Source organism: Molothrus aeneus, chromosome 8, assembly GCF_037042795.1.
Source record: "Molothrus aeneus isolate 106 chromosome 8, BPBGC_Maene_1.0, whole genome shotgun sequence".
NCBI classification, from domain to species: domain Eukaryota; kingdom Metazoa; phylum Chordata; class Aves; order Passeriformes; family Icteridae; genus Molothrus; species Molothrus aeneus.
The window spans coordinates 6,736,429-6,749,739 of NC_089653.1; the positions used below are offsets into that span (position 1 = coordinate 6,736,429).

The window sequence follows — 13,311 nt, forward strand, 5'->3', positions numbered from 1 at the left end:
AATGTTAAGAAAGCTACCAGGAGTGGGAAAAACCCATGGTACACACAACCTTCTTCTCTTTGTCTACAGAGAAGCAAGGTCAAAGCCCCTGTGGAACTCAAGAGGTGTCAAAATGCAATGGGCTGACTCCAAGCAGTATCAGGTTCAACAAAGCTTTGGTGAAGGCTACAATGCTTCATCTGCTCAGCATTTGAGGCCCAAACCTCACTTCTGGAACCTCCCCACCATCTGACAGGCAATATGGATGAATGCCATGATCAATGATCAAAGAGAACAAAATGGGCCAAATGCCATTCTGGGTAACACCAGTGTAAATCCAACATAAACATATCAAAATCAGTGAGAATGATACCAGATTTGCTCCAAGCACCACCAACTGCCCTTCTCTTTCAAAACACAAACCCAGGGCCACAGCTGGGTTAAGCTGGGTAAGATGGAGGTGCACTGGAACATCTGACCATCTTCCTGCTGTGTGTTCCATCAGAGGTGGATGATCCATGACCAAATGGTCAGTGAACACTCATGGGTACAACTGTGTGTTTGTCTTCTCTTGCCAGAGGTCACACACAACAGAGACCACAACAGATCTGCACTTTACAGTTTCCATCAGATAATGGTCGAGGCACTCGGAATAAATCTCCAAGTCCGAGAGCATGCCAGGCCACCTGTGGCCACAGGAAAAGCATATCCTGGCAACTTTTAAACTAATTTCCCAGATCCTGTCGCACAAATGAAGTGAGAGGTTTACTTCAGCAATTGCACTAGGAGATGTAATTAATAGATTCATTTGGAGACAATTTCCATGTTTAACAAATTAATCCTTTCAGTTCCTAAAAATGGTCAGATCAGCCAGTTTTAAGAAGCATTAGAACACACTTTGAATTGGGGACACTCTCTGGGAAGATGAAGCAGGAACAATGAGGGACATCTGCTGGAGCCCCCAAGTTCCAAAAGCCTGTCCAGTACTGATGATGCATCAAGTATGAAAGCCTCCAGAGTCCTAGGAATGTTTCAAGGGAAGATCTTGATATATCCCTCTCCAGGAGAGCTGTTCCTCTGTGGAGCAGATGGACTTGTATTCCTTTTCCAGCTGTGGAGGGAACTCCCGTGGCATCTTCCCCAGGAGCCACTAAAATTGATGCAGTGACCACCAAAGACATCAACAGAGCAAGAGAAGTGGCACACAAAAGACCCACCTTCCCTGGCAGCACCTGCAGGTCCAGGACCACACTACCTGTGATGCCATCACTCTATTTCTAACAAGTCACCTATACTGGAATTGATCCAGAAATGCTCCTACCCAACCAAACACTTTTCCTTGTCAGGTTAACTGTGAAACCCTCAAAATGATCTGCTGATAGCTCAAGACAAACATGCCTGATGAGAAGTTGGTTTTAAGAATTAAGCTTTCTAGTCACTGGCAGTAGAGAACATGAAATTCAGCAAGTCATGACAACTATGCAGCTTGCATTGGTCTTGACAGGCTTAAAACCACAGCCTTTGGAATGCTCCTTCTGCCATTTCCCAACCCAAACCATTCAGCCACTGCAACTCCATCAGAGCCATCGCCCCACCAGTGAGAAATGAGGCTGCTGCAGACACTGAGTGACAGGACCTGAGAATGCAAGCTGCACAACTTCTGGTCAGAAGGGATTTTATCTGCAACAAGAATATAGCCAGGACTGCTAAATGCTTCAGCATCTGCCTGAAGTGGATTAATCCCATTCACACTGAGCAGTGTTCAATCCTGCTTTCCATGGACCCATTGTCAGCATTAGTCAGACATGGAGCACACAGAGGAGGATAACCAATGGTGAACTCCAACATGGAGCTTCAGATGACCACATCCTAACAGTTCCCAGCAATGACAAGATGGTAGGTGGATCTCTATTCCTCTCCTTCCTCAAATACCCTTCTCCTTTGTCCCCAGTAAGGCAGAGGCAGGGTCTGTACAAAGTGCAGTACATCTGCTATGCAGGGTTTGATTCACTGTCCCCCTCTCAGGGAAGTGTATCCATAGCCCTGAGACACAGATTGATGTGAAGAGCCACAGTGAAGTCAGTGTGACTACATGCAAGGACATTATATCATGAGCATGTCTATTATTTATAATGAAATTAAGCTGGCCAAGATAATTAATGCTATTAATATCTGCACAATGATGAGCACAGTATGACTAGATAAATAGGTGGAATTACTTCTTATCTGAAATATCCTCCCATCTGACTAGAAGTGAACCCAAAGATAAACAGAGAGGATAAACAATTTGGTATGAAGTGTTACTGTTGTTTTTAATTATTTAATACCTATATATCAGGTGCTGAAGAGGCAGAGCTATTTGTGCTACAGTCTGGGGTGCTTTGACAATATGGTCCATGCCACAGTGCACTGGCAATATTTAGACATGAAAAATGGCTTGGGGGAAGGGGAAATTGAGGCAAATTGAGACATTTTCACACAATGGATTTTGCACATTCTTTCACAGAGAAAACATTCAGACAAACTCTATGGTATCTGGCAGGACCCTGCAACTCAACACACCAGGCTCCATCACCTCTTACCATGCCCGTCTAATACAATAGTAGAGACTCCAAATGAGCACAATAGGGCCCAAAAAGAAGAGAAACAATGACTTAAGGGCAGAGTTTCATCATGAACTTCAGCCTCTTTTATCATCATCAACGGAAGGCACAATTTTAACTGAACTCCTAGGGAGGAGGAGGTGGAATTTAATTTGCCTTCCTGTGAGAAACTGAGAGCAGAACACTCCTACTTGACCTCTTTAACCTCCTAATCTCCCAGGACATTCACTGTGTACAACAATACCAACGCAAATGGATTTCCTAAAGAGATGGTCACAGCAATGGAAGTGTTTTTCAGATACACATCCATCTAATTTATTGAAACAATAGATTTGGGAGGAGCTGGTGTAAAAATTCAGTATATGCAAATCTCTTTAGCTGTTTAGCTTAAAAGTATAAGCGATAAAGTTCTGTCTCAGATAAAAATCAACTATTGCTTTAAGTAATTTTCCATCTTTGCACCTTAGAGTTTCTAATTAAATCATCTTGAAAGGAGCCATTTGTGCTGCTCTTTTTTTTTTAAGAGAAAACTAAATTCCTGTCTAAAACCACTCAGACAACATACAAAATAGGATGCAATTTATACCACAGAAACTCCATTTTAAAATATTTTAAGGAAAGGACACAAACCCACAAATATCTTAGAGATTAAGTCTATAAACACTAATCAGTGATCCAATTTTTACTTGCAGTATGGGCTAAGCACTGCAGCACACACAGAAGACTCTGTAAAAGCATGCACTATTCAGCAAACCGTGGAACATGCCGCTCAGCAGTATTAAAGAAACAGCCCAGATTTTTTTTTAACCTTTCATATTGAGTTCCTGCCTTTATTTTTTTTCCAATTAAAAAATGTCGAGATCTTAACATCAGGGTAATGTCTTTTGTGTTTGCTTCTTAGAAACCATTACTGAGGCAGCTCTTGTTTCAAAGTCTGTTTATCTTCAAACTTATATTTAGAAGTACATTGTAACAGGGTGAGCTGCTCCCAGGTTTATTTTTAATTCCTAGATACTGTCACACACTATGTTTGTGTGTCACAGAATGTGAAAACTAACACTAGATGCCAAGAAAGCTTAAGCACTACCAGTTACCAACAAGCTGATAGCATTAGGTTGTTAGGTGATTATAATTGCTGGTAACTTTGAACACAGGCATGATTTAAAGTGAAAAATAAAACTATTGAAAAAATTAAGTTTACCTCCCCAAGAAAATAAGTTACACTCTAAATGTGAAACCGCATGCTGGGAAACAAAGGCAGGGTTGTATCTAAAACAGAAGAGTGCCGAAAAGAGTATTATTAAGTGATTTACCTTGGCAACAGCTTTGCTTTCAGAATTATTGTTGGAATCCTTAATGCCATTTAATGAATCTCTTCTCTGTGGGCATGGCTTCTTTTTGCGCGGTCTGCCTTTAAGATTTGGTGCTGAAAATTAATGGAGAACACTTTGAGCACATTGTCTTATACTGGATTCTTAACTTTGAGCACATTGAGCACATTGTCTTCTTACTGGATTTATGCCAAAAGCATAATAAATAATTCCACTACAATCACTCACAGAAATGTACACATCTGTCTACAGTAAATGCTTATTATGAGATTCTCATCCTCTATGGGTTACATCTTGACACACTATACATTTTTATAAAATATCCCCCAAGGCTAATCTATTCTACTTTCACATAACTAATTAATATTAAGTCAAACACTGGTCTCCCAAGGAATCAGAGAGAAAGCACAAATATTTCTCCCTGGTACAAAAAAGAACAAAATTTAATATTAACAGGCAACTTTAATCACCCTGCTGCCTTTATTTCTAATCTTCAAGCAAGAGTACTAACTGCTATTTCCAACTTTGGGAAACATCTGGCACTGGAAATGCTCTAAAATATTGAAATTCCTTACAGCTCCAAGAAATGTTTATATATCCTGTCAGTCTTGTCAAAGTTTTTCTAAAAAAGTTTAAGAAAAAAATAAAAAAATTACCCCTGAGTCTTGAAAGGGATCAAAAAAAACCCCTTAACAACCAGTTCTGGAAGTTGACAAGTACTGAAATAAGTGATTGATTGTTTCATAAGGGTTACATACCACACATACAAATTAACGTGAATCACTTTCAGTTTTGTCCAATTCTTAAGATAAAACAGCTCTGAAATAACACAGTGACTAAATCCTAGCTGTGCTGAGCCATACGAGGAATGGGATATGGATCATCATAAAAAATATCACACTCATCTTTCAATAGTGCTATTACCACATAAATTATGATCATATATAGAAATAATAGATGCAGCAGATGTTTGCTCATTATTACATGTCCCCTCTGCTTTCAGATTTAAAAAGCAGCCTTGGACTACTATGGCAACATTTAAAATGATAAACAATCATTAACTAATGACTGTACCGAATAAGATAATTTCCTTTAAACCTTTAATTTTTAGGTAACCATTGTTTTCCTTACTTAAAGGGATGATTAGAACAATGTCAGAAATCTAAACATCACAAACCTCTTGAGTGTCTTCTAATTGTTTCTAATCTTTCATTTGTTACACAGTAAGCCAGTGGTTTCAGGACATTTTACATTTTAATTAGTTTGCAAACACAATAAAGGGTGCTAATTTGATTTTATAGTTTGAGTAGCACTTTCATATTTGGTCTGTTCCGAGAAAAAGAAAAGCTTTGGGTTTAAAATAAAAAGATCCTTTTTCTTCCCCCAACGCTGGTGTAAGGTAAAAAAAAAAAAATCTATATGTGTATGAGTATATATATATGCGTGTGCATATGGGAGTAAGTCCATATTTGTGTCTATCTAAAAATACACATATCTCCCCACAGAAATATCTCCATTTATCTCCAGTGAAGCACATTCTGCTTATTGAAAAGTACTGCAGAAAGCAATTCTGAAATTGTCATCTGAGGCTAACATGCAAAATCAAACAAAGAGAGAAAGAAATTATTACCCATTCCAGTCGACAAACATCTGCCTGATTTATATCTGAACTCATGAATGCTACAGCATGTGACTGCACACCACGTCGCTGGGAGTCTCAACGTGGTGTGGATGTCAGTCTCACACAAAACGAGCGCTGCGAGTGTTTGCTCCGTGCTTACAAATCCCCTCCCCCAGCGGCTCCATTACTCATCCAAACAGAGATGAGCGGCTCGGCGGGAGCGTGGGATGAGCTCCGAGGGCTCCAGCGCCGGCTGCCAGCTCTGGCCACGCCGCCCTGCCTTATTTATAAACCCCGCTCAAGCTTTGATGTCTTCCTGATGCCTACAGGGATTTTTCTGGCACACGACCTGGGATGGGACGGAGCAGATCCTTAGCCACGGTCTGCCTCAGCAGTCACTAAGTTCTTTAAAAAGGTACTGAAGGAAACAGAAATGTTCCCTCAATTTACTACACTTTGGCACACATATAAAAAGATTAACCTTTGAATGAAAGGATCCCCAGGCCTGGCCCAACCAATGGCCAAAGAGGGATGTGGCTGAGCTACCATGAAATATACTTGCATGTGAGTTATTCGTCCTTTCTTTTGTTCCTTCATTCCGTTCTTACTTTTTAACAAATAAAGGAACTAGTTCAAGGCTCAGTGTTTTTCAAACACACTTGTTATCCTGAGTTTTGGCACTGTACTTTGCATCACACTATAAAGCACTGCTAATGTTTTGCTAAAAGCTTTAACAGCAAGAAGGCATTTGTTCCTGAATTCCAGGTATACTGAGCTTGCATATAAACACTGTTTGAATTGGAGCTTTCCACGGCAGAACTGGCACAAACCCACTATGAAATGGGGTATTTGCATTCTCCCTGTGGCTCAGGAGCTGCAGCAGGGAAGGTCTGTCTGCAGCACACACAAGGACCATGCCACACGCCCCATGGTATGGTTTTAAATCACCTAATGCCACTCCACATCTGACACACAACAAGAAAGCAGCAACAGGAATTATTATGAGAAGAGAAGGTCCTGGCATCTAATATCTACTCTGAAAAAAAAACAACATTTGACATAGTCCCAAGTCACACTTGAAACAAAGTCATTAATATTTGCTCCCTAAACCATTATAAATAAACACAGTATTTGAAGATTATTGCATTTCAGTGACATTCGTTTTGTTCGTGTGAGCAAGGAAATATGACTAGGACAGAAGAAAGAACTTACAAGTCACATTCATGTTTCAATTTTGTCATCTTTTGTTTAATTTTTGACATATTCATGAGCACACTGCAAGTGTCTTGAATTTGTTATTCATAATTATTTTAAAGCAATTTTTTACATTTTGTGGCTTAGTCACATTCAGTTTTCCTGATGATGTTGGATGTTCAGTATGTACTGGACAGCTAAGTGAGTATCCTATAGATTTTCTTCTGTTTTCTAGTGGAGAAGGACTTCTGGCATGACTACCTAAGAATATCCAAAATGATTCACTTTCTTCATGTGTTTGTGCATATGGCTTTCAAATTCATCTTCTGAAAGCATTTGTGGCAGTGAGGCCTGATAATTTACACATTCCCAGAAGGCGAGAGCATAAGCAAAGAAAATTGAAGTAAAAAAATGAATAAATAAGTACAGAAAAAAGTTTGCGTTATTTACCACCTCTTCGGCGTGAGTGCTTGTAACAGGAGCACGAGAGAGACAACACAGTACCAGTAAAAAAACCTCCTTTCCTGTGTAATTGACAACGTGATTGCCTTTTGCCAATGTGTGGTGTTTTCCCACTCCTTGTACCTGCTGAATCCTGGCAAACCTTTCAGGTGTGGCCAGGTAGAACACAGCCAGCAGCAAAATGCACACAAGTACCAGTGAACATTCCTTGGGCCTGGAGGAGTCCCCAGATTGTGGCTGGGCTCTGTATTGCCAAAACACCAGCAATGCCCTACATTGCAGTTTTTACTGCAAACTGCTACACCTGAGAGGTTAAATGCAAAGCCTGTGTAATGCACAGCATGAGTTAGCTTATCTGTAGATGAAGACTGGCAAATCTTTGCTGTTTAAACATATCCCAATAAGAAGATGCTTCCAAAGCCTCTTCTTGCACAAGCTGCCTACAAACTCCAGTAACAAGGACAATTCAGAGGCATCTGTGCAGAGAAATAAAGACCAGGAATCACTGATAAGCTCAGCTGTAGGCTCTGACCCACCAAGAGAACCACACAGAAAAAAGAGGAGCTCAAGGCTAATGCTGCTCACTAGCTAGCTGTTTCCTCCAAGCCAGAAGTTCTTTCTGTTCATGGAGCCAAGAAAAAGCATCACTGCTCAAAAATTACCTCTTCCCCTGCAGCACTCTCACCAGTCTGTGCAAACATCAGGATATTGTAGGTGATTGGGATAGGCCAGAAGGAGAGGGAGAGGGCAGCTACCCTGTTCACTTGCTCAGAAAATTCACTAAGGTTGTGGCTACTGTTCTCTACCACCCTCAGTTGTTCAACTTTCACAGACACTGCCTGCTCAGCAGGACACGAGAAAAAGGAGAATTTCCATGCCTCACTGCCTAGAAGAAGTCCCACCAGCTCTGGTTTTACCCCAAGAAAGGCAAGTTCTATGCAGGGGAAAGATAAATACCCAAAAGCGGGAGCTGCCAAAATCAACCATGACCATTAACACTGTTTACAATGGAAAAACATGGGCTGCCACAACAAGACAGCACATTCACCTGCCACCTTCTTTTCCTATGTGTCCAGGATGGGGAAGTAATTACAGGGCTTACCATCTCCCTGTTATCAGGTCAGCCTCACCTGAGCTACATCCACACCGATAATGACATGAATAAATAAAGAAATAATGGCTGTTGTTTTGGGGTACCTGAATTTAGCAGGTCACTTACTGTAAAATGACCTCTTTTTTGATTATCATTGGAGGTCCAGGGAGTTCAACCCTCCCAATAACACTGTTCCCTACATTCACATACTCTGGCTGATGCAGAAGATTTGTTGTTATAGGGAGGGTGTTAAAAAAAAATAGTGGCCTTCACAGAGCTGAGGTCAAGCTATGCTGGCACTTTGTCAAAATCAGTGGTGTAGCCAAGAGTTTTTAATGAGCCTGGAATGCATTACCTCATTTTTCATACCTGGATCACTTACTCATGTTGAGCCCAAAATAACCTTGGACCTTGCTGGCTGCTCAGCAAACCATGTAAGTAAACAAGTACTGTACTCATGCCTAAAACATGTATCTTTTAATTGCTTGCTCCACATTTCTTACTCTAGAGCACATCTAAGCTGTAATGCCCGTGATCAAAGTTCTGGCCTTTCCAGGCCTCTCTGACCCAGGTAACTATTTCCTGATACAACTTTTGATTCTGGCCTGCTGATACTCCAGTTTCTCAGACACACTTCAAAAGTAGGAGAAAAAAAGGAAAAGAAAAAAAAAAAAGGAAAAGAAGGCCATTGCCATATTTTGCTGAGGAATGTACTCAGCTAATAGACTTACAACTTACACTGCCAATGAGAATCTTCTGGCTGCTGGCTGTTTTCTGTGACTATGTTTTGTGGAAAGATTAAGGAAGAACAACAGCATATTTGCCAACTGCAAAAATCAATTAAAAAAATAAAATCAACGGAGCTTCTAAAAATCTCCATAGCCATCAACAAAGAAGGGCCAGCAGAAGATCTGGGTCTACATTTAGGGTGGGCTCACAGAGTCAGGTGAGCTCTAAATGTAGAGCTGGGAGTGCACCAGAGGGAGGTTATCACAAGTCAGGATTCAAGTGGGGCAGTGGAAGTTGCAAGATGTGAATAAACAGGGATGAACAGTGGTGCTGGATTCAGAAGAGGCAAAAGGCAGTGGCAGCACAGCTGCCAAATGCATCCACAGCCATTCTTCCCTGAAGGACACCTTGCACAGTGTCCCCTCACAGAATCCTCCTGTGCTGTGCCAGTCCTTCACATGTCTTCTGCACTAAAGCTGTGACACCAGAATCCTTGGCCCTAAGCTGCAAAACCATCAGTACATACAGAACAGATCAGGAGATCTCGCCTTTGTGGCAGGTGAAAATGGCTGAATGTGTCAGATCCCAGAGCTATTCATGAGTCAGGTGCCAAATAGAAGCTAGAGGTGGCATATGGAGGTGCCTGGCCATCAAAGTCAAGGTGAGAAGAATGGCCCCAGATCTCCACAAAATCCATGAACTGACCATGCCTGTTAGCAGGTGGCAAACAGCTGGTTGCTGAGGACATCCCTAATGCAGCCTGGCAAAAGTCAGCTCTTGGCTGAAAAACATGGTTACATGTTGCACCTTTTAAAATGTAATGAATAGAAAGTTAACAGGTTTAATGGCTTTAACACTTACCCCTCTAGGGGACTTCCAGCATTCTGCAATATCTGGACGTTGAGAAAAGGATATTGCTGTGTTTAAGCATGGTCTCAAAAACTGTTCAAAGCTTAGTTATTCTTGCATATTTTGTGGAGTCCCAGCTGCTTCCTTGATTTCCCCATCACCACCATCTCCTTATTTTATCTCCATCCCCTCATTCCCTTTTCTGCATTTTGACTTCGGGCCTTCACATTTAATTTATTTTCCTTTCACCCCTGAAAGTTTATTTAAAAGCTTTTGCCTCCAGGAAACATGGTCCAAAAATGAGGGCTTGGGGCATTTATTGCCCAGGCATGCTGAGCTGATGAAGAGAAGCAGCAAGCTGTAAGTAACCTAATATTGCATCGAAAGGGTAGAAATTAAAGTGCCTGGAAAAGAAAGCAAAATATCAGTCTAGGCTAAAAAAACCCCAGACCTGTGTTTAGGAAACAACAGTATCAATTCAATTTGGGGAAGGTCTCAACAGGATCCTAAGTACACCTATGGAAGTCAGTGATGAGCACCTACCAACAACTCAAGCCCTCACCAAGCTGTGGAGGTCACACAGCCTCTCTGTGCACACACACATCCCTCATGCTTGCTCAAGCTGACATGAAACAACCTGAATATCAAAAATATTTTTACTAGGCTTTTTCTAAATGAAAACACTTGTTTATTCCTTTCTTTACAACTGAACATGCCAGGCCTGACCTGGAAACGCCCGAGCACAGCAGTGAACAACCTTGCAGGAAACATTAAGGAATCATGCTGCTTTCTAACCCACATGGAGAAAGAGTGGACTTGTGTAGCCATTTCTGAAAGTTTTGTTTTGGAAATGAGATATCCCATGCTCCATGTGGGGAAAATCAATTTGCTACCTCTCTAAAGAAAACATTCCCCATTTGGAAATAAGTGAAACAGACACTTCCTTGTGTGGATTAATGTGGAGACATATGACTTGCTGCAGACTGTTGTTTTGACCCTCCTCCTGACCAGACAATCTCTGAAGAAAGCAAAATGCTAGTATTTTTCATGAGTTACAGTTCAGACTAGCATTGCTGTTAACAGAAAATTTAGAGGCACCACAAACATCAGGTTGGTGAATTTTGAAAAATTAATGTTTCATTTTTCCATGGAAGACGGAGATAAGGTTCAGGATGAGGCTTGGAGTCTCTTTTTCTTCATTTCAGCATGGTTGGATATTAAGACTTTTCCTTGATCGGGAGTTCTTTATGTCCTGCTGACTAACGTGCATTTTAAAAAAAATGGAAAAAAGTTTTGTTTTGTTTTTTTTTTTCCTGGACAAAACCTAAGTATGTGCTGGAAATTATCAAGTGCAGTAAATTGAAATGGAAAGCTGAAGATTTCAGAGAAAAATCTATGCTTGACAAGTACATGACATTCAAGTAGACCTTAGAGCAAATTAAAATAATAGTAACAAAAAAATTCGATGTAGGCCTATTACTGGCTACATTTGATAGGACTATTACTAATGATTCAAAAAGAGGCAGAGGTGTTTGGTAAATATTTGTTCCATACTTGCAAAGAAGCCAGATGATATGCTTGCAAAAGAATATAATTAAAGCCAGTCAATTGACTTGGTTTTACAGAAACCAGATCTTAAAACAACAGAAAAGAAAAACAAACAAAGTACCTTATTTTACACTTTGAAACTATAAGCTTGGTTAGAGAAACTAGCTGCACACATGGAACTTACCTGCATTCAGTAAGACAGCTGATTTAATATTAGATAATACTTTGATTAAAAAACAGCACTACATAATTTTATTCAAGTGTATATTGAATGGATTAAGAACTGGCTAAATGTAGGCATCAGTGGGGAATTTCTACCAAATGAAAAGATTTCTCGTGGGATTCCACAGGGGCTGCTCCTAACCTTTTAAGTATTACAAATTTCATCAGTGAAATAAATATAAAGCCCCTGACAGTTACATTCACACTGACACAAGGACTGGCACAGTGCTAAAACTGACTCATACAAATGAGTAATCAGAAGGAAAACAGACCAGGAAAACACAATGCTCCTCAATACAGCTCCAGCATGAAACCTGCAAACAGGGATTACAGGTCCTATTGACCAAGACAAGGGTGACTGCTCATAGGCCACTCCCCACTGGAAATTCAACATATGCTGATAGGAAGATGCTGTGGCCAACGCTGATAGGAAGATCTGCCTTCAGGGAGGTCTGAATAACTCAAACTGTGCTGGGTTTGAGCAAAAATGACAGAGCAGTCACTTTACCAGGTAACAGGAGCGCCTCAAAGGTGAGAAAAAGCTGGCACACAGGAGTGAGGAGGCATAACCAGGCATGCCCAGGCACTGCAGTCCCCATACCTGATCCAGTGCCAGAATATGGAGGCATGTGTATAACCAGCTTTCTCAAGGCCTTTGGGAAAAGCCTGAGCCAGACACAAGCTGGTGTGCAGGAAGTAAGAGATGAATTTGAGGGTCTGGAGGGTTGAGGTATCAGACAGGGGCTGGGTGTCCCTCTCTCAGGCTGCTGCCAGGAGAGCCTGGCCGCTGCGGGCGGCTGTGGCAGCCTGGCTGGCTGCACCACCAGGCGTCCAGCTGTCTGGCTCTGGTCCTTGCTCAAACAGCTGTTTCCCTTCTCCTTTAGAAAAAAGGTGGTGAACTGGATGAAAGAGTTTGCCAGCAATTTTGGCTGATGAGCCACTACTTGGGGTTCATACCAGATTAGATGACTCAGTGGTTCTTCTGGTGAGAAATTGCATGAATATAAGGATCAAACACAGTGAAGTACTAAGCAATGCAGGACAAGGAACATGAAGGGCTGCAGACTTAATTCAGCAAAGTACATGCCTAACTCGTAAAGACCTGGAGCACACAAGGATGTCTGATGACTTAACTGGGGCTAGCCACAGCTTTGACCCTGCATTAAGCATAGAACACAACCAAGCCAGCGTGGCTCTCTCTGCCACTTATGGGAATGATGCATTCAAACCCTGAACATAGAAATCTTCCTATCTCATCATGAAACACCCTGTGCTTGGGCAGCATCACAGGATCAGACATGGGTTCATCAAATTTCCCTTTCCCTCAGAAATCCGCAGTCAATCTCCAGCCCCAAAACCCTCCATCCCCAAAGGTCACCTCCTGGGAAGCTGCACCCACAGACAGGGGCTTCAGTTTCTGTTGGAGGGTCAGAGCAACACTCAAGAAGTGTAGGCCTGACTTCTCAAAAAAAAAAAAAAAAAAAAAAAGCAAGCAAAGAAAGGAAAGTGAGCAAATGAGCAGGTTCTAACAGATTATGTAATAGCCAAGACAAAGGCAATGCAAACATGGCAAGAAGAAGTGAAAATGCACAGCAAAGCCATGTAAGTCAGCCTGTCTGATCGAAACTCATCAGAACACTCAGGGCAGACCTCCCATTAGAGGGCTGTAGAAAATAGAAG

At 41.4% G+C, this 13,311-nt stretch overlaps 1 protein-coding gene across 3 annotated transcripts in view; it reads right to left on the minus strand.

The window, feature by feature from the left end:
* Window positions 1-13,311, minus strand: part of ARID5B (AT-rich interaction domain 5B) — a 116,740-nt gene that overhangs the window by 34,170 nt on the left and 69,259 nt on the right. For all 3 annotated transcript variants that reach the window (XM_066554562.1, XM_066554563.1, XM_066554561.1), the window contains one exon: window positions 3,896-4,008. In XM_066554562.1, the coding sequence (XP_066410659.1) occupies window positions 3,896-4,008 (113 nt within the window). The remainder of the gene's footprint in view (window positions 1-3,895; window positions 4,009-13,311) is intronic.